At 41.2% G+C, this 19,537-nt stretch overlaps 1 protein-coding gene across 1 annotated transcript; it reads left to right on the plus strand.

The window, feature by feature from the left end:
- The first annotated feature begins 721 nt into the window (after positions 1-721).
- Positions 722-19,104, plus strand: xpnpep1 (X-prolyl aminopeptidase (aminopeptidase P) 1, soluble). The gene is made up of 20 exons (XM_080759463.1): positions 722-826; positions 4,414-4,538; positions 5,215-5,278; positions 7,604-7,708; positions 9,679-9,771; positions 10,006-10,149; positions 11,649-11,744; positions 12,685-12,766; positions 13,330-13,540; positions 13,907-13,996; positions 14,150-14,200; positions 14,301-14,359; positions 14,846-14,923; positions 15,008-15,079; positions 15,329-15,389; positions 15,484-15,553; positions 16,264-16,437; positions 16,950-17,026; positions 17,487-17,585; positions 18,798-19,104. The coding sequence occupies exons 2-20, from the start codon at positions 4,422-4,424 to the stop codon at positions 18,915-18,917; spliced, it is 1,863 nt and encodes a 620-aa protein (XP_080615589.1). The 5' UTR covers positions 722-826; positions 4,414-4,421; the 3' UTR covers positions 18,918-19,104.
- Positions 19,105-19,537: the final 433 nt, after the last annotated feature.

Genomic DNA, 19,537 nt, shown 5'->3' on the forward strand with positions numbered 1-19,537 from the left:
TTATGCACACCGCCACTACAAAAAGCTTGAATTATCCTCTTTCTGCAAAGTGTTGGCTAATAACACTGATTTATGCAAAAAAAAAAACTCAACATTTTAGTTAACGATATGAAGGTATTCCTGTGGAAATTAGAAATTTTATACAGAGTAGCCTATGTAGAATGGGTACATTTCAACAAAAGTACATTAATACAAAAACTACTACGTAAGTTAAAACCAGAAAAAGCACTAATTAAGGCAAAGACTAGTTTACATCAGGGTCCTCCATTTTCAATTCATCACAATTTAAATGTAGACAGTTTATGATTGGATTTGGAGACCATATATTAAACATTTATGTGGATAATTTGTGAGAGTTGAACAGTTGAAATTGTTTCTGTTTTTGGGTATTGGATGGATCATAATGGACTGTATTATTACCCTCAATCTCTATGACATTTTGATCCAACTTGAACATCGCATTGTTATGGATGGATGGCTCTCGATCTGCACTCGCTCCAGCCTCCAGCAACATCTTTTGTGCAGCTAACACTTATTTTAACAATGAAATATCACTTAAACGTAGGCCCCTTTACTGTGGTTATTACATGTTATGTCTGCATCATACACACGAGACGGAAAACAAAACAATACAGAAAACAACACTTCCCTACTGGAATATTCAATGAAAAGAGAGGCGAGTCTGGATCCCACCAAGCCTACTGGCAGAAACCACGGTCACGTGACCAGAAACGTCAACGATTAAATGGCAGCCTCCTGTTTTCTAAATGAACACAGGGTACCATTGGTAAAAGAGTGTTTTTAACGAAACAATTGCATTTCTAAGGTAATATTGGTTACTTTGTTTGTATAATGTTACAGCCACTGCATGTAAGGTAACTCGTTTAGTTTGGTAAATTTTGCGCGTCGCGTGGCTCCGCGAGCGAGCAACGGGATGTTGTTGACAAACGGGGGAACGAACATTCAGTCCACGCCTGTCTCTGCACTCCATTGATGCTATTATTATTATGATACAACAAGGCTTATGAAACTCATACGAGAAATCTACCAAAAACAATCATACTCATTTTAAAGATCGGTAAATCGTATATGAACACATCCACAAATAAAATAAACAGCGACCCAATTTAATTCCTTACATCAATTCGCCCAAAACTGCAGGGACCGATATTTTGGTTGAAAACTAGCGATCGTTTACATGACGACGCTCGTCCTTCACGAGCGTCATGGCGGAACCTGTACGCTGTTTTGCGCACCTTGATACATTAACAAAGCAAACGTGTACACAAACGTTCAGATTTCAAATATAAAGGGCTCACCTCCGGGGCCACGGATGTTAGAATTCTTCACGGGTGGGTATTAGCACCCCTGCATTCAGTTTTCTTCAATAAAAAGCATTTTAATCCGATCGGTGGCCATTTTCTCAAAACGTTACATTGTATCAGCGTGCAATACACCATCCAACCGATAGGGGGGCGTAGATGAAGCTTATGGCGAAAACACTGAGAAACTGGCCGGCGGTCGGATAAAAATGCATTTTATTGAACAATATGGAATACATGGGTGCTAATACCCGCCCGTGCAAAATTCTAACATCCGTGGCCCCGGGGTGAGCACTTTATATTTGAAATGTGAACGTTTATGTAGATTTAACGTTGTATGTAAATGTAGCAAGGTGCGCAAAACAGGGTGAAGTACAATCATGACGGTTTCATAGTTGAAAACCGTGAACGTCAACAGTGTGCGGCCTATCTCATTATAACTTAATGTTGGCTACATATTCTTCATAATGTAAATAAGCAGCTCTGAATGCAGACATTCATCCATTAACACAGCCAAGCTGGTAACTTGTAAACAATAATAGCATCAGCATGCCGAGAGCCAACCAATGGGCTCATCGAGGTGACGGTCACGTGACGGGGGGCCTGTGATATTTATTTATTAACTCTATGGTTAATTATTGATTATTATTTTAACTATGGTTATTTATTATGATTATTAATTTAACTATGGTTATTTCTTTATTTAACTGGTTATTTATTTATTAACTATGATTATTTATATGACACATACAGTCAGTGTCTCACTTGAAGCTTTATTGGCATTAGAGAACATACATTTACTGCCAAAGCAAGTGTCAAAATATAATAAAACATAAGTGTCAAAATATAATAAAAAAAACAGTTTAAGAAAACGGTGAAAGTATACAGTGAGTGTACAGCAACACACTGGGCTATGTCACATTGTGTTATGTTATAGAGGCCAGGCCAGGGTATATCTTTTCGAAACAAATAGCAGCAAGGTTTTGCAGTCACTTTGGGACAATTAATTAACAGCATTTTCTTCCTCAAAACTATTAAATATTATACTATTAAATAGTATACCTCCCCCTCCCCTCCTCAGAAGCTCTGTTTATATGTGCGTGGTTGTATTCCATTGGCTAAACTTATTTTATCGCAACAGTTCGCAAATCTTGCTGTTGTGTTCGCACATTGTTGTAATTTCTCCCAGTAATTATGGGAGTTTCTAGTTATCTTCATTATTACAAGAAAATACAATTAAGGAACCATCACTGATGTGGCCCCAGGGTAGGGATGAACATTTTATCAAATGGGGATCCTTGTAGAGTGGCCGAAAGCATATCAAATATTAAAATATATATATATATGAAAAAGGTGAAAAAATGAGTGGGTCTATGGATAACTTCATAAATAATGTGTATTAATATTTAAGATTTGTAGCTATTTTACTACAACCTAGATTTACCTATGGACAGGGACACACAATTTACTTTGAAGCAATTCTTTAATGTTTAACCACAGATCTTCTCTCAGACTTGGTGTAATCAGCCTATTGACTTTGAGACAGGTTAAAGATCCACTATTCTAGGGTGTGACTTTGAACTCTACTTTAAGACAAGTAGGCATTCTAATCCCCCAGTCACTTGAAGTCAACATGGGCTCCCTACAGACGGGTAATCTTATAATAATTGTTTATTTTTTTAGAATCATAGTGATGAGATTATGTCTGAAGTGCATTTTGCTCAATATGGGGACTATAGTTGGTTGAAATTGGTGTTTGGATGTCGGACGTTATTGCCAGATTGCAATGTGTCTTACTGCTGTGAACCACACAAGTCTGAACAAGTTTACATTTTAGACTCATCCGCTATTTAAGTATACCAGTATTGTAGTATTGTCTACTAACACTTAAAGCTACAATTTGTAACTTATTTTAATGAATATAACTTTTTAATTTTAACCAATGCAGTTTAGATTAAATTCATTGATACAATTTAGTATATCTGCAGTGGTTGGGGGTGGTCTCTGTCTCCCTGCTCTTCCATAGAGGGTGTCCTACCATAGAGTAGGACACCCCTTATCCCTAAACTACTGTCTTTTTCTTCTTCTTTTTTTACTATTTTGAAAAACATTTTTGAATAGTTAAAACTGCCAATCTACATCGACACATTCTGAGCTTGTAGATAGGCTATTTTAACTATTCAAAAATGTTTTTCAAAATAGTAAAAACAAAGGCAAAGTAGTTTAAGGATTGTCGTCATTGCAATTACCTTTCTCCATCAGGAGAGTCATAAAGCTTGGAATCTCTAGCTATAAACTCTTAACAATGTAACAGGTGATCTTGGGATCAGCATGCAGATAAATAATTCTCACTTGTGCTCAGTGTGCACACTTGAGCGAGCACACTCACTTCAGCGAGCACACTCGTGCCCTCACTATTTATTATATAGTATAGCCTTCAGTGGCAGATTTAGGAGGCAAACCCTAGTATGAGGCCGTCGGCGGCCGTCAGGTGTGGCTTATGCACGGCTTGAGGAGGTAGATTTTGTTATTTAAGTCGGTGGTTCTCAAAATCAGTGACTCAAGGATCCTCAGGGGTCCTTTGTCTTTTATCTCATACAATCAATCAATGAAGTAATCAGTCAATAAATATTACAGATGCTTCGATCAATCGGCCACCGATCGGTGATCGGCCGATATTCACTCCAAATGACTCGATCGGTGGTCGGCAATTTCCCCTATCTGGAGAAACCGATCTTTTATATAAAGTGGTATAAAAGTCATATATATAGTATAATATCATTTTGCATCTTTGTGACATGCCTAAACATTCTCCCCTTCCTCCCCACACACACAGGAACAGTTTTGACATATAATAATTTTGGAAATATTCAACATTTTCCCTTACGCACAAGATCGGTATCGTCCGATCATGAGAAAAACAATCGGTGATCGGGATCGGTCCCAAAAAACCTGATGGGAGCATCCCTAAATATAATATTGAGTGTGCATGTGCACACTGCACTCACCACTACAGTATACACTTCGCATTGCACCCAATCACCCTCCCCAAGTAATATAACAGAATGAAACGTTGTCTTTCTTCATCCAGACGAGATCATGTCTCCAAAGATCACAGTGGAGCTGCTCAGACGGCTTCGTCAGGTGATGAAGAATGGAAAATACTACACTGAGCCCATCCAGGCCTACATTGTTCCATCTGGGGATGCACATCAGGTTTAGTAACATGTCTCTCACACACACACACACACATCCACACGTCAGGGTGGGAGAGAATTTTGAAAGTTGCATGTTTGTACAATTCTACCTTCTTTTTATGCTGAGAAAATGGGGGGGATTTGTGCAATGTACATTTTGCTTCCATAACAACATTTCTCACGCAATTTAGAGAGATCATCAGGTCAGACTATTGCAGACAAGGCAAGACCTTGTATTTTGCCTAATGCTTTGCTCATATCGTCATGGCCATGTCAACTAACATGAGGTGAAAAATTGCACAAGCTTTGGCTGTTTTGAAAGCCAGGCTAGATAAAGGCAGACGCCTTTTGCAATACAGTTGCAGGTAAAAAGGTGGACAGTGTTATTGTGCTTAGGCTATTTTCCAGCTTATCTTCTGCAGCATATAGTTTATTATATTGCTGCTTGTGCATATCCTCAGTCACCTCTGTCCTCTGATCAGCAAACACTACTGAAGTGTTTGTCTGAACTTTAGAATAAATTATACCCTTTACAGATGATCATTTATCGCATTTCCCCTCCTCTTCATCTACAAACCGTGATGTGTGAAGAGCAGCAGATGAAGTAATTAAGAACCAATCAAGCTTTGACCACTCAAAGCTGATTATTAATGACAATTTTTTTTCTCCCTCTCTATCCCATCTCCCTCTCTCAGAGTGAATACATTGCACCATGTGACTGCAGACGTGAATTCATCTGTGGATTCAATGGATCTGCAGGTGTGTGTGTGTGTGTGTGTGTGTGTGTGTGTGTGTGTGTGTGTGTGTGTGTGTGTGTGTACAAACATGTTTGCTTGTTTGGGTGTGTGTGCATGTACAAAACTGTGGGCTCAAGTAAGCTAAGAGAGACCCTGCGAGTGTTCTGTAATAATATTACAGCACACTCTAATCTATTCTAGTACAATTCTAGTAGCAAGGATCACATTTGAACACATTGGCCCTCATTTATCAAAGTGGTGTAGACTAAACAAATACGGCGAGATCACTGCAATTGTCAGCATTTATCATTCCATTGTGCCCAGGGCATCGCTCCACAGATTTGTTTATAGGATAAAACCTGACGCTCCAAACCTGTGCCCAGCGCATGTGATCTTCATGCTGTGGATTTATTTGGGCCACCAGGAGATCGGATATACAGTATATAGCCATCCCAGCACATACCAGCCTTCATCCATACTGTATGTTTATGCAAGAAACTCCTTCCTATTGGCTTTCCAGACGTTGTTTGGTCATATTCTGGTTGTTCATGCCGTAAAATCGGGGCGTTTCGAGAATATTTTAGGGCATGTTGTTATTAACCCATTCTGACCTGAGATCAGATTCATACGAGGTTTCCACTGGACACACACAAGGTCTGATTAACCCATTCTGACCTGAGATCAGATTCTAAAAATGTCAGTCGTTCTTCGATTTTTCAAAAATAGCAGACCTACAAGCTCGTAGCGCGCCACTCGGTGGCGCGCTATGAGCTTGTAGATCTGCTATTTTTCAATAGCTAAAGCATGACATGATGCTAACACCAAAACGGGTTCCCGGTCAGAATGGCTTAATGACGGTCGGTTTCAGCCATGAGATATATCAAAGCACAGACCAAATGTACGCTAGGATTGACTATACGATCGCTTACTAAATGTGGACTTTGGTGTAAACTCATTATTGTGTTAAAATTTAAGATTTGTTGTACACTCCATTTGATAAATGTGGGCCAGTATCTACTACTCTTAAAGGATTCTGACCTAAAGCAGTCATCGTGAATCAGCACTTTTAACAAGGTTGTGGAGAATACTGGATGTGTGGGATAGCATGGGACGAGGGCGGGCGATGTTGTTTCATTGAGTGGGTAGCCCTTTATTTGGGCAAACAATGGGCAATTCTTCACACCACTGTAGTTCTGAATAGAAATAATGATCGGAGCAAGTTTTACCATTGTTGTTGAAGGAATATCCCGTTACTGGCAGGGAACCTGATAGACTTCTGCCAAATGTTGTACCTGGTTGCTTGGAGTCTTGTCCCTGTACAACGTGCTATCCCTATTGTGGGCGTGTCATCATGAGCAAATGTTTCCAAAATCTTCAAAAACGTCAGAAGGTCGTAGATCTACAAGCTGTGTCGCATTGTGTGCTTGTGTAGCTGTATCAGCTATTTTACACATTTCTGGAATAGGTTTTAAGTGGTCAACCCACACTTCATTCACCTGTAATGGTGGCTTTTGCAGCGATCCGTATCCGAGTATACTTAAATTGGTCCCGGGAACAGTATGCAGCATTCACACTACCACGACATCTGCCAAGTGGTCCACAGTGCACCCCCGGGACCATAGTGTGAATCTGCCTTAACCCATTCTGACCTGAGATCAGATTCATACGAGGTTTCCACTGGACACACACTGGTCTGATGAACCCATTCTGACCTGAGATCAGATTCTAAAAATGTCAGTCTTTCTTCGATTTTTCAAAAAATAGCAGACCTACAAGCTCGCAGCGCGCCACTCGGTGGCGCGCTATGAGCTTGTAGATCTGCTATTTTTCAATAGCTAAAGCATAACATAATGCTAACACCAAAATGGGTTCCCGTTCAGAATGGGTTAAAACAGTTATATCGTTGAACAAAAGTGCTGGAAATAATAATAATAATAATTTCACTGAATTGACCCAAGGAAGGCAGTGGTCTGATTTTGAAATGGAGTACATACAGACGGAGCATGCTGCCATGCCTAGCTCTGTGTTAGCAAATGGAACCTTGAGGATCAGGAAGACACTCGAATGGGTCTGATCATAGGATAGGGTCTGATCCAACATAGAGCAAATGTAAGGGGTTCCATTCCTGAGATGGCTTTGAAAATGAACAGATACCAGTGGTTCCAATGGTGGATCATGAGTTTGGAGTGCTACTGTATATGGAGACATTGGTGGAATACCTCTCAAACAATTACAGTGCAAGTTCAGAACTGACTGGTGTATCGGAACTTTCTAACTCCAAGCAATTTGGATAGTTTGCTGTAAAAAGTGAGTTTCCTGCAGTAGTTGTGTGTGCTCTGTGTGACAGGCACGGCCATTGTGACAGAGCAGCATGCAGCCATGTGGACAGATGGACGCTACTTTCTGCAGGCCAGTCAGCAGATGGACAACAACTGGACCGTCATGAAGATGGGTAAAGTTCAACTCTGTTCACCTCATAACCATATGAACCTCGGCATGCCTTTTCTGTGCATGTCATAATCGAACAGTATGGGACATTTTTTTTAACCTGGGCATTTCACAGAGTATAATATTGTAGCGGTTTGTTGGGGCGAGCTCGCGTCGGGGTGCCAGTCAGAGACCCAGTCTGACAAAAAAGGTTAAATAATAACAGCCCCAACAACCGTACAAGGGATAGATAAATAATAATAATAATAATATATCAACCCCTGAACAAACAGTAGACACACAAGAATACCATAAACAAGCATAAAGGAAAGACGCACACACAGAGGACTTCATTCAAGTGAGCAGTGTATTGTAAACAGTGAACCCAAACCCCAAATCAAATAATAAATGTTCACGGTTCAATGTTCCATGTTCAATGTTCCAGCACGCAAGCATCAGTATCACAGTTTGAGAATGTCCCCCCCCCCCCCCCAAACAAAATAAAAGAACGAAACAAAGTCAGTCCGACGTCAGATAGTCACGGTCAGAGCGCTGTGTGTGAGATCGCTTACTGACAGGTGATGACGCGTTCCGTACGTTTCCTCATCATACGATCCAGAGGACACCGTGTTGTCAGCGACGCCAGCGCCAACCGGGCGTCGGACGAGCAGCCACGCTCCGTCGGGGAAATTCCTTCTGGGTTGATGCTGATTAATCCCACTGTTCACGAGGCCCCGTCTGTCTCTCACCAGCCAGAGGTAGGCTGCACACAGACACTATCTGCGGGCGTCCGAGGTGACAGCTGTCAGAGACGCCAGCTCACTTCCTCAAGCTCGCTCCCGTGCCATTCATCCATTTTCGTAGGACCTGACGTGACGTGCGTGCGTGGGCGTGTGCGTGCGTGCATGTGCGTAGGAGAGCGTTAAAGGCGCAGAGCGCCACAATATGTCAGTGTTACTTGTTCATTGTATTTTCTTTTTTTATCGTGCTCGTCTGGTTACAATATATGAAAAGTAGTTACACTTTTTGTTCACAGCACACACTGACCATTGATATTAAATCTTGATGAAAGGCTAGGCACTATATAAGCTACACTTTTTTCGGTCCAAACATGTCCTGTAAAATGCTTTTGCGGCTGTAATAATCATGTACATTGTTGTTTTAAGACCGAAATAAAACTATTCATTCAAATATTGATGACGATAGTTAAATAGAAACGTTTAAATCCGAAGGTACATTATGTAGTTGGTCCTTGGGTGTTTTAATACTTTCTAATATGGCCCCCTTTGCAAAAGGTTTGGACACCCCTGCTTTAAGGGTATGGCTTGCAGATAACGCTAGCAAACTATACTGCACTAAATTCCCCTGCTACTGCCCCAGCTCTTCTCCAGTCCACGGATGATCCGCTCATAGTACCTACCAGGCTGCTCTGTATCTAGTGGCTCCTTTTAAAACCCCAACAAACGTGTCCAGCAGAGTTGATCCCTGCTCAACGAACAAACTCATCCTCTTTTTACACCTTGATCTCCAATAACCATCAAAATGCAAGAAATACAAGAACCATTGAGCTCTCAAAAACTTTACTATACTACATTTTATTTGATCAAATCACATGGCCAATACCCAATATTCTCTAACTAACTAGTAAAGATAGCCTTGAGCTTCCCCAATGAATTGCTCCTCTTCCTGCTTCAAGTAAATGTCTTTAGAAACCCTTCCAACATGAAGTCCTCTTGCAATTAGTTCAGAATGCTCCGGTTTGCCTTTTAACTGGGTCCAAAACATTTGATGATTTTAACTTCCCTACACTGGCTGCTGATCACTTTAAACATTTTGCTCATGGCATACAAGGCCAGGTCGGGTCTTGCTCCGTCTTACATTTCTGATTTGCTCTCTCCTTATGTGCAAACATGTAGTTTGAGATCTATTTTTTTCCAACACATTTGTCGCAGAAGTATAAATTAGGCATTACTGTATAATGTTTGTCACATCTAGGATTGAAGGAGACTCCAACTCAGGAGGACTGGCTGATCAGTATCCTGCCTGAGAACTCCAAAGTTGGCGTGGACCCATGGATCATTGCTGCTGGTGGGTAGCAAACCCCCAAACCCTCCCCGAACTGATATTCAGTCATCATTCCTATTATACCATTATTCATACATTTACAGCTCTGAAGACTAACACCACAAATATTAATGTACACACTACACAGCCTAATGTACAATACACATTTACATTGCAAACATATACTGTATTAGACTGAACAGAGATCAGTCAAGTGGTCACTTCTTTTCACTTTATTGTAATGTATGCTTATTTCAGACCAGTGGAAGAACATGTCCAAGGCTCTGAGCAGTGCAGGGCACTCTCTGGTTGCAATGCAGGATAACCTGATAGATGTTGTATGGGAGGACCGCCCTGCTAGACCCAGCACACAGCTCATCACCTTGGGATTGGAGTATACCGGTTAGTGTGCATCTTTGCACATTTATGGTACATATTTGGATGGATATAGATTTGTTGTCGTGTCCCCTCACCTGTGAATTCTACCACACCATCTGCAGCAACTGTGATGGCAACAAACAAATTGTAATAAAAAAAGGTATAAAAAATAAGGAATAACCAGGTGCTCACCGGAGATACAAAAGTGACATGGTTAAAGGAGAATTCCATGCTAGAATGCTTTCTTATCTTTCTTACCTTTCTTTGTAGTTGTTACGTCCCCACCAAAGAGGTCCAGGTGTTTTTTTGTGCAAAAACTCCTTATTGGCTATTTTCCCTACCATAAGACCTCAATGAATTGCATTGCATTGAATGGGAATTGAATGGGGCTATGGGGTGTTATGCTAGTTTGCTTATTTCCATCGGAATAAGTAGTGAAGTGTGCCGCTTGGGATATTATTACATTATGAAGAGAGGATATATACAAAGAAATTATAATTTTGAGCGATGGAAATAAGTGAATTAGCACAACACCCCATAGCCCCATTCAATTCCCATTCCATTCAATGCAATTCATTTAGGGCTTATGGTAGGGGAAATAGCCAATAAGGAGCTTTTGCACAAAATAACACCTGGACCTCTTTGGTGGGGACGTAACAACTACAAAGAAAGGTAAGAAAGCCTTTTAGTATGGAATTCTCCTTTAAAGGTGCTCACGCGGATCAAATGGGACCACGGCATAGAAAGAATGAGAGCCGATCCGGGCATTCAAAGATAAAAGGAGGAATAACCGCTATTTACCGTTATCAGAGCGCCCTGATGAAGACATGTTATGGTCCAAACATGTTGGCAGTTGCCTTTTAATTAAATAAAGGCTATTCCTCCTTTTGTCTTTGAGTGCCCGGATTGTCTCTTTTTTTCTAAATTGTAGTCCAAGTTTGACATTTGTTTCCTTATTTGCTCACAGAGACATTTCAGCTTCAAGGGTTGACACTAATGGTTGCCTGACTGCCCAGGGCAAGTGGTGTTTCCTTTCAGGTTGCAAGTGCATTCCGTCTTCACTCTTCATTAAAACTAGCAGTTGCTAGTTGTATTTTTACATATTTTATAATGGACGTCATTGTACGATTTACTTTCGGGCAAGTGGGCATGACCTTTGGGCAAGTCGAACATGACCTGTACTTGCCCGACAGGCAAGTGCCTCTGAGACCTTAGTGTCGACCCCTGACCTGCTTGCTGTGCTGATGACATTAACGAAATCTCTCTTACTTTCTGTTGTCCCTGCAGGGGATAACAGAACCTGACACAGTTCGTTATGAAATGCTGAGTTGTTTTCTATGTGAATAACAGTAACTTACAAATGTAGGCGCTAATGGAACCAAGGTTGAGCATTTGAGTCCAGTTGAGCTTGCGACTCCAGTTGAGCTTGTTTGATATGAATGCTCTCAGGGCATCTCAGGTGCTTTGGATAAAGACACCCACATTACATAATACATTGCAAATACTGTGACTTTTTTCCACAGGTATGTCTTGGCAAGACAAGATTACAGCCCTCCGAGCCAAGATGACAGAAAGGAAAATCACCTGGTTTGTTGCCACAGCCCTGGATGACATTGCATGTACGGTTACCTGCACATACTGATCTTTGCCATTTCTGTTGGTGAATTCGTGAAAAATATGCAAAGAAAGTTAGTTGAGACCACTGGCTTTGGTTTTAAGACTTTTAACGTAATTCGTATGGGGGAAAAAAAAACAATGGACTCATCAGCGTCAAATTTCTCATGCATGCAAATGATGAAATATCTCGCGCATTGTTGTTCTTCCTATAGGCCTATTGTGATTACATTTTAAATGTTTAACTTACTTTTATGATGGAAGTCGCTGGTGGTCAGATAGGGCTGAAACCTTCCCAAACATGGAGCCATTATGTCACAGATGAACCATAGGTGACGTCATAGACTGTCTGAAATCCACATGAGAGCCACACTGTTATTAGACCCCATATTGTATACGTCAATGTTGATATCTTATCACGATCCAAGGACCCCAGGGTGCAAGGGTGTCTCTCCAAATGCCCGTCTAAGCACCTCATTAACATGGATTAATGAGCACTTGTGCCTGATTGGTTAGCTTGAGTGTTAGCGTGTTTTTGTGATTTTTGATTGCCATCAGGTCGCATTTGCACAAGAGGGTTCCATTTTGGGTTTACCTTGAGGGGGACCCATGTATGATTAGTGGGTGGTTGGTGGTCTATTAATAGCGGTGATATCCTACTCCTACATACCCATGAGTTTGTTTTCAGGTTTGACAGGAATACATTTGTAAATAGAATGGTTTTCACAAGACCTTTTAATACAATACATTTGTAAATAGAATGGTTTTCACAAGACCTTTCCACTCCACCAAAAATAAATGTAAAGATTTCATAGCAAATTGAGTCCTAACGCAAACATTTTGTATCATAATGAAGGCATAATCAAAGCACGTGGACCCTTAAATCACCATTAACGCCATTTAAAAATGCACAAAAATGAAATCTTGCTTTTTTCCTTTCCCCAGGGCTTTTCAACCTCCGTGGGTCAGACATTGAGTATAACCCTGTGTTCTTTGCATACGCTATTGTGGGGTTGAGCACAATAAGGTAAGCTAATATAATGTAGCATTCTTATAGCATTGTCAAAATAGTTTAGCTGTTTACCATTCTGTTTTCCTCTTTCTTTTTTCTTTCTTTTTTGATTGATTGTATTTTATGTGTAAAAAAATAATTAGATTGGTTAGATGACATGATGATGACAGACAGTATTAATCTTTGGAAATTCAGTTGTCATAGCAGCACCGCAGTATGGATGAAACAAAGATACAGGTAATGGTAGAGTAAAGCACAGAACTGTAACAATATAAGAGAAGATGACTTGCCATCGGTCCTGGGTTATAGATTGGTGCCTGATGCTAATACGCTGCTGTATTCTTTTTTTATTATAGTGTCAAAGTGGGTAGTCGAATGTCCTGCTCAAGGGCACCTCGTTGTCAGTTGTATAGTCTGACCGAGGCCAGATTTTTGGGTCCGACCAAAGTAAAATCGCCATTTTATTTTTTTTTGTATCCATTTGTAACTATGGGAGTGTAGAAACATAGACTGAGTTCAATGAACACTGAGGATGTTACTGTGTACATTCTGAAATGGGGAACCCCTTTGATGTGCAGACTGTTTGTGGACCTGAAGAGGCTGGCTGATCCAACGGCGAGGCTCCACTTGCAGTTGGACTCCCCCAGCAAGCCTGAGCTGAGCGTCAAGACGCACCCGTATGAATCGGTCTACGCTGAGCTCCAGGCCATCTGCGCCTCCCTGGGCCCCAAGGACAAAGTGTGGATCTGTGACAAAGCCAGTTGTGCCCTCACGCAAGTTATCCCCAAGGTGAGAGAGAGCCGCTATACAAGCACGTTGCATGTGATGTTTGACATAATCGCATGTACTTTAATTTTTCACTGTACCTTGTTGTATGTAATGTTATTTCACTATTAGTATTTGTTTGTTTTCACTGCTCTGGTTTCTGGGTCATGAGTTTTTCAATAGGTTCTCAAAACATTCTGCACATAAATCATATTAAATTAAATAGTGCTATTCTTTGTTATTGATTGACTGTGCAGTGTTGGCCCCATTTAGTTTGTTACTTGTCTAACATTGTCATACAGAAATTCAAGAGCTTATCTAAAATGCTCTAGACAATGTTGCTTTCTGAAGTCTTAACAGATGGAAATGTTTTCTCCTAATCTTTTCTAGATTCACCGTGCTCCTATCCCCTACACTCCACTCTGCCTGGCCAAGGCAGTCAAGAATGCCACTGAGATTCAAGGCATGAGAAATGCCCATGTAAGAACCTTTGTACCGCCTTAAAATCCCAGTCACACAGCAGACCTGATATCTAATCATTTTTGTTGTGAAATCTCTGTAAACTCATCTGTTATATACATGTATAGTGTGACATGTACTGTGTTGACAGTTCCTTATTTATCTCCCCACCAGATCAAGGATGCGGTCGCCCTTTGTGAACTATTTGCTTGGCTCGAAAAAGAGGTTATTTGGTTTCCAATACTCTGTTACTCCCATAAACCTGTACAGCTGTATCATTATGGGACAGTGGCATCATATAATATCTGTTTCTTTTGGTTCATAGATACCAAAAGGCACAGTGACTGAGATCTCCGCTGCCGATAAGGCTGAGGAATTCCGCAGGTTGGGTTTCCATTTTCACCACATTCATTTCAGTTTAACTGGTTCAATGAATCTATTTGAGTTCATCTGAGGTGAATATAACATGATTTTCCATGTTACTGTATAATTCTAATCGGAAATAACTACTTTGTCAGATTTTAGAATGTTGAATTAGTCACAGAGGTTACAACACATGGGCTGAGGAATACACAGTAAAAAGTAGTAAAAAATAAAAGCACCTGTGTGCTTCCTCTGGATGCCTTTTTAGTTTAGGCAGTGGGTGCTCCGCTATATGAATTAAATACTGATATGTGCATTCAAAATACACGATACACAATTAACTCTGCAAGTTTGAATGATATATAGTAGTATTGTATGGGTTTGTCTACCATGTTTTAGCAGGGGCTAAAACAAACATTGATTGTCTTTTGAAGTCATGCCGCCATCTATTGGTCACGTAAATGCACTGCTGCCTTGAAACATTTTCTGAAAGGATGTCTTTTTTAGTCAGCAGAAAGACTTTGTCGGCCTCAGTTTCCCTACCATCTCCAGTGTTGGTCCAAATGGAGCCATCATACATTACAGGTCAGTCACTTTATCACAACGTATAATTTAATGAGTGCCTTGGCTGGCTCTGCTTTGAATATCTGCTTGTTTTCTCTTCTGTAGACCCCTGCCTGAAACCAACAGAACACTTTCCTTGAATGAAGTCTATCTGATAGACTCTGGAGCTCAGTACACGTAAGCATTAAATCCGACAGCATTATCGACTGTCCGACTATACGACTGTCATTAGACCGACGACCTACCTCAAACCCTAAAGTCTGCAAGCACGGAGCAGCGCACGTCCGACTGTTGTTTCCGCATGTCGTCCTTTGTTGTGTCTAATCTGTGTACATCATCCCACCGTTATCTTATCGTGTATCAAAGAATGAATGAATGTGGTTTGTTGCAATTTGAACCAGTGTTTATCATCCTTTTTCATCACAGCGATGGAACCACAGATGTCACCCGTACAATGCACTTTGGCATCGCCTCTGCTTTTGAGAAGGTAACTTACTTCCTGCCTGGCAGTGTGCCAACGGATTGTGACTGGCTGCCATCAACAAATGTTTTTAATTGTCCCCTGTGTTTGTGACGTATAGGAATGCTTCACCTATGTGCTGAAGGGACACATAGCTGTCAGTGCTGCGGTTTTCCCCAATGGAACCAAAGGTACAGGTGCACGTACACCCTTTGAAGTACACGTATTGCATTCCATTGTTGGATGCAGTCTCAACCGCATTGCATTGTTTTAATTCGTACAGTAGCATTGCTACTGCGACAAGCTTTCCACTCCCATCAACAGATGAGGCTCTTTTGAAATGCAGCTTGTTTAAATCCACAGCGATGCATGAGTTGTTATCGGCATAGAAAATCTCACTGTGAACACTGTTCAAATTTTTGTACCCAGCATTTGTCGTGTTACTGCATGGGTGGAATAGGCTCTTCCTCTCACTCCCACTGTCCCTCTTCTCACTCTTCCTCTTCCTCCTCCCCCCTCCCTCCATCCCTCCCTTTCTCTGTCCCTCATTCCCTCTCCCCCTTTCCTATCCCTCTCTTCTTCTCTTTTTTTTCTCCCCCTCACTGATCGAGCTCTGGACTACCATCACATACCTCCCTCTTTCTCTCTCTCTCTCTCTCTCGCTGATTTGAGCTCTGGTCTGACATCACACACAACAGCAACCATCCCTAACAAAGACAATTTGTGCTGACGTCAACTATTGTCCAACAAAGCCAATTTGGGAAAAGTCGGTATTGTGATAGTTTTGCCCATAATTGGGCCTGGCCGCCACAGCCACACAACTTGAATTTAGTAGATGAAGTATAATAATAATAATCCCTGTTCTATCTGCCTGTACTTCTCTGTTCACCCATCTCCGCAGGTCACTTGTTGGATTCGTTTGCTCGCGCAGCACTGTGGGAGTCAGGCCTGGACTACCTGCATGGCACAGGACACGGCGTGGGCTGCTTCCTCAACGTACACGAGGGGCCATGCGGGATCAGCTACAAGACGTTTGCTGATGAGCCTCTGGAGGCTGGCATGATCGTCAGCGATGGTATGTCCTAACACACATACTGTAGTGTACAGTACCACATGCTGCACATACCCTACACCAGTACAGTATGGACTGTACAGTACCACATGCTGCACATACCCTACACCAGTGCTTGCCCAATGGTGTGCCATGAAACGGGTGTGCCTTTTAACCCATTCTGACCTGAGATCAGATTCATATGAGGTTTCCACTGGACACACACTGGTCTGATTAACCCATTCTGACCTGAGATCAGATTCTAAAAATGTCAGTCGTTCTTCGATTTTTCAAAAATAGCAGACCTACAAGCTCGTAGCGCGCCACTCGGTGGCGCGCTACGAGCTTGTAGATCTGCTATTTTTAAATAGCTAAAGCATAACATGATGCTGACACCAAAACGTGTTCCAGTTCAGAATGGGTTAATTTCGTGACCTTCACACAGTATTATTGACATACTTATATATATATATAGTATAAAGAGTGAATGTCTACTAAATCTGATAAATGCGGCTGCCTATGTTTTGTTTTTCTAGAACCTGGATACTATGAAGATGGATCTTTTGGCATAAGAATAGAAAATGTGGTCCTTGTTGTGTCATGTAAATCCAAGGTGAGATGTTCAACTAATCTATTTGTCTTTAGGATTTGTGTTTAATTTTCACCAGTTTACCAGGTTTCACTGTGTATTGTTAATGTATTTGTTTATCAACACGTCATTTTTCTAATCCATGTACTGTAAATGGGCCAGAGTTAGCCAAAAGCAAATTTTCATCTGTAGTCCCTGAGCAGGCTCTTAAAAGTGATGATAAAACTATTCATACAAACGCTGCAAGTGTGTATTGCACAAGTGATGGAAAAATAAAAAAGATCCACATTTGTTAATATTATAATACGACTGACGGCTGGCAGAATTTCTAGAAAATATGGCTCCCAGAAAGATGAATAATCGATGAAGCCATGCATTTTTGGATAGTTTATCCTACATAGATACTGCACGTAATTGGAAGCGGCAAGTAAATCGCCTTAGATTGAACAGGGACTTATACTGTTTTCCTTTTTTATGTCTTCAGTACAATTACAGAAACAGAGGCAGTCTGACATTTGATCCTCTTACCCTGGTGCCCATGCAAGTGAAAATGATGAACACAGAGCTGCTCACAAAGAAAGAGGTGAGGCATTTCCAGTATTATTTTGTTAAAAATGTGAAGAGAATAAAGCACCACTCATCTCCGAGGTGCTGGAGTCACAAAAAGATAACGAAGAAAAAATAAAGGGAAGCTCCGCACACTCAAACCTGTGCACAATCAATATATTTATTTGCAAACTTTCGGTCTATACTGACCACCTTCAGTACCGGTAGGTATAATTTATTTAAATTGGTATTTAAACGTAATTCCACATACATCCAGTACTCGACCACGATCATTTATTTACTTATTCAATGCATCAAACAGAATCAGAAGAATACCGCATTCTGTATTGTGAGCATTTGTACATAAAATACTCTGCATTTGACCATTGTCGTTGACAAATACCTTATTACCTTCTATTGCCATCGGACACACATCACAATTCTGTTCATGGTTTGCTGTAGGCGTGCAACAATTCATGAAACTACTCCATTTAATGGAATATACATTTTTGTTTTGAATAAACTCATTGATTGGGGGGGGGGGGGGGGGGCTTAGTCAATCTACAAGCTAGGAACGATTCGCAATGGATTGTGAGTTTGTGTTTTTGCAATCCTCCACAAATAAGTATAAAAAGTGGTTAATCAGACTAATCAATTTAATTGATCATGAAGAAATCTATTAAATCAACAATCTTAGAAATATTCCCGGTGATTCATTGATATACAGTACTGTATTATAGAAAAAAATATTAAAAATAAAAATAAGCCCCACCAACATATATAGTATGTGGGTGGAAAAAATATGGGACATCTACCAGATGGAACAAATTACTTATGCCCTGAGGCTTCAACCAAACATATTTAGTAAAAGGTGGAGTCCTGTACTGCCTCTACTGATGAGGTAGCAGGCTTTCGGAATCTTGAGTAACCAAATGCACTTCTCTTCAGACCTTCTAGTGTACCCATACACCTTCCTCCATCTCCAGTATGTCTGTTCCCAGTATTGTTTACCTCCCATTGTTGCCGTCGCTCTGTCGTTTTTGTCTCGCTGTTTTGTTTTTTTGTTTGTGAATACTTGTAAATGTATGTGAAGTTGTTTGTGTGTATGAGTGCATCATTTATATATCCTGTAAAAGTATAAAAAAAAAAAAATAAGGAATGCACAATAAGTCATCCATAGAATAATCCCTAAAACAAATCATCGATAGTTGCGGCCCTGGCACCTGACGCCCTGCGTTGTGTCCTGCAGTGTGACTGGGTGAACGAGTACCACAGGCAGTGCCGGGAGACGGTGGGAGCAGAGCTGGAGAAGCAGGGTCGCAGAGAGGCCCTCGAGTGGCTGATACGGGAGACCCAGCCAATCGCCTGAAGATAAATCAGTGACTGACTCTTTAGCGAACCAATCATGTTGCCCCTGGAGAACGATCGACAGCTCTGCAGTGATAATCGTTTGTTTTCTGGTCATTTTCTGGTCGTACCTATGCTTCTTTTGTAAAGTGCACCATGCCGCTTTTTGAATATACATTGGATTAAATGAAAAATGGAGAAATACATAACCGTTGATTTTGAATTGAAATGAATGTGTGCATTGTGTAAATTCTATCAGCATCCTCTCAGTGTTCCACTAAAGCTGCATGTAAAATATCGGAGGGTCCAGGACGATGCCGCTGGCAGGGTCTTTGGCGTATTCCTGGAATGACGGTGGCTGCGGAAGTGCAGCCTGCTCCTCCAGGCCACAGGGGGGGTCTCTGGTAGTCTCCTCGTCCTCCAGTCCTATAGGCAGGGGATTACTGTAGATGTAATAGATTTTGGAATTGTCCCAGGCCCGTTCAGACTTTCTGAAGAGGGCAAAGGGGTTCATGAAGCTGGTGGACCTCTTCACCGCTTTGACTGCCACTGGGCTCACCGGGCCATCCCGTGTCACTGCACTCTCATACATGTGAGCTCTCTTCAATTGCCTGAAATGGAGAAGATGACTCGCTTAGCCAC

This window comes from Protomyctophum bolini (assembly GCF_963924005.1).
Source record: "Protomyctophum bolini genome assembly, chromosome: 3".
Taxonomy (NCBI): Eukaryota; Metazoa; Chordata; class Actinopteri; order Myctophiformes; family Myctophidae; genus Protomyctophum; species Protomyctophum bolini.

Bases quoted from the DNA above. Each gene is read 5' to 3' on its own strand.
- xpnpep1 (XM_080759463.1), top strand. From the start codon at position 4,422: ATGTCTCCAAAGATCACAGTGGAGCTGCTCAGACGGCTTCGTCAGGTG. The intron at 4,539-5,214 runs GTTTAGTAACAT...TCCCTCTCTCAG, and splicing joins CATCTGGGGATGCACATCAG to AGTGAATACATTGCACCATG. The intron at 14,360-14,845 runs GTTGGGTTTCCA...TGTCTTTTTTAG, and splicing joins AAGGCTGAGGAATTCCGCAG to TCAGCAGAAAGACTTTGTCG.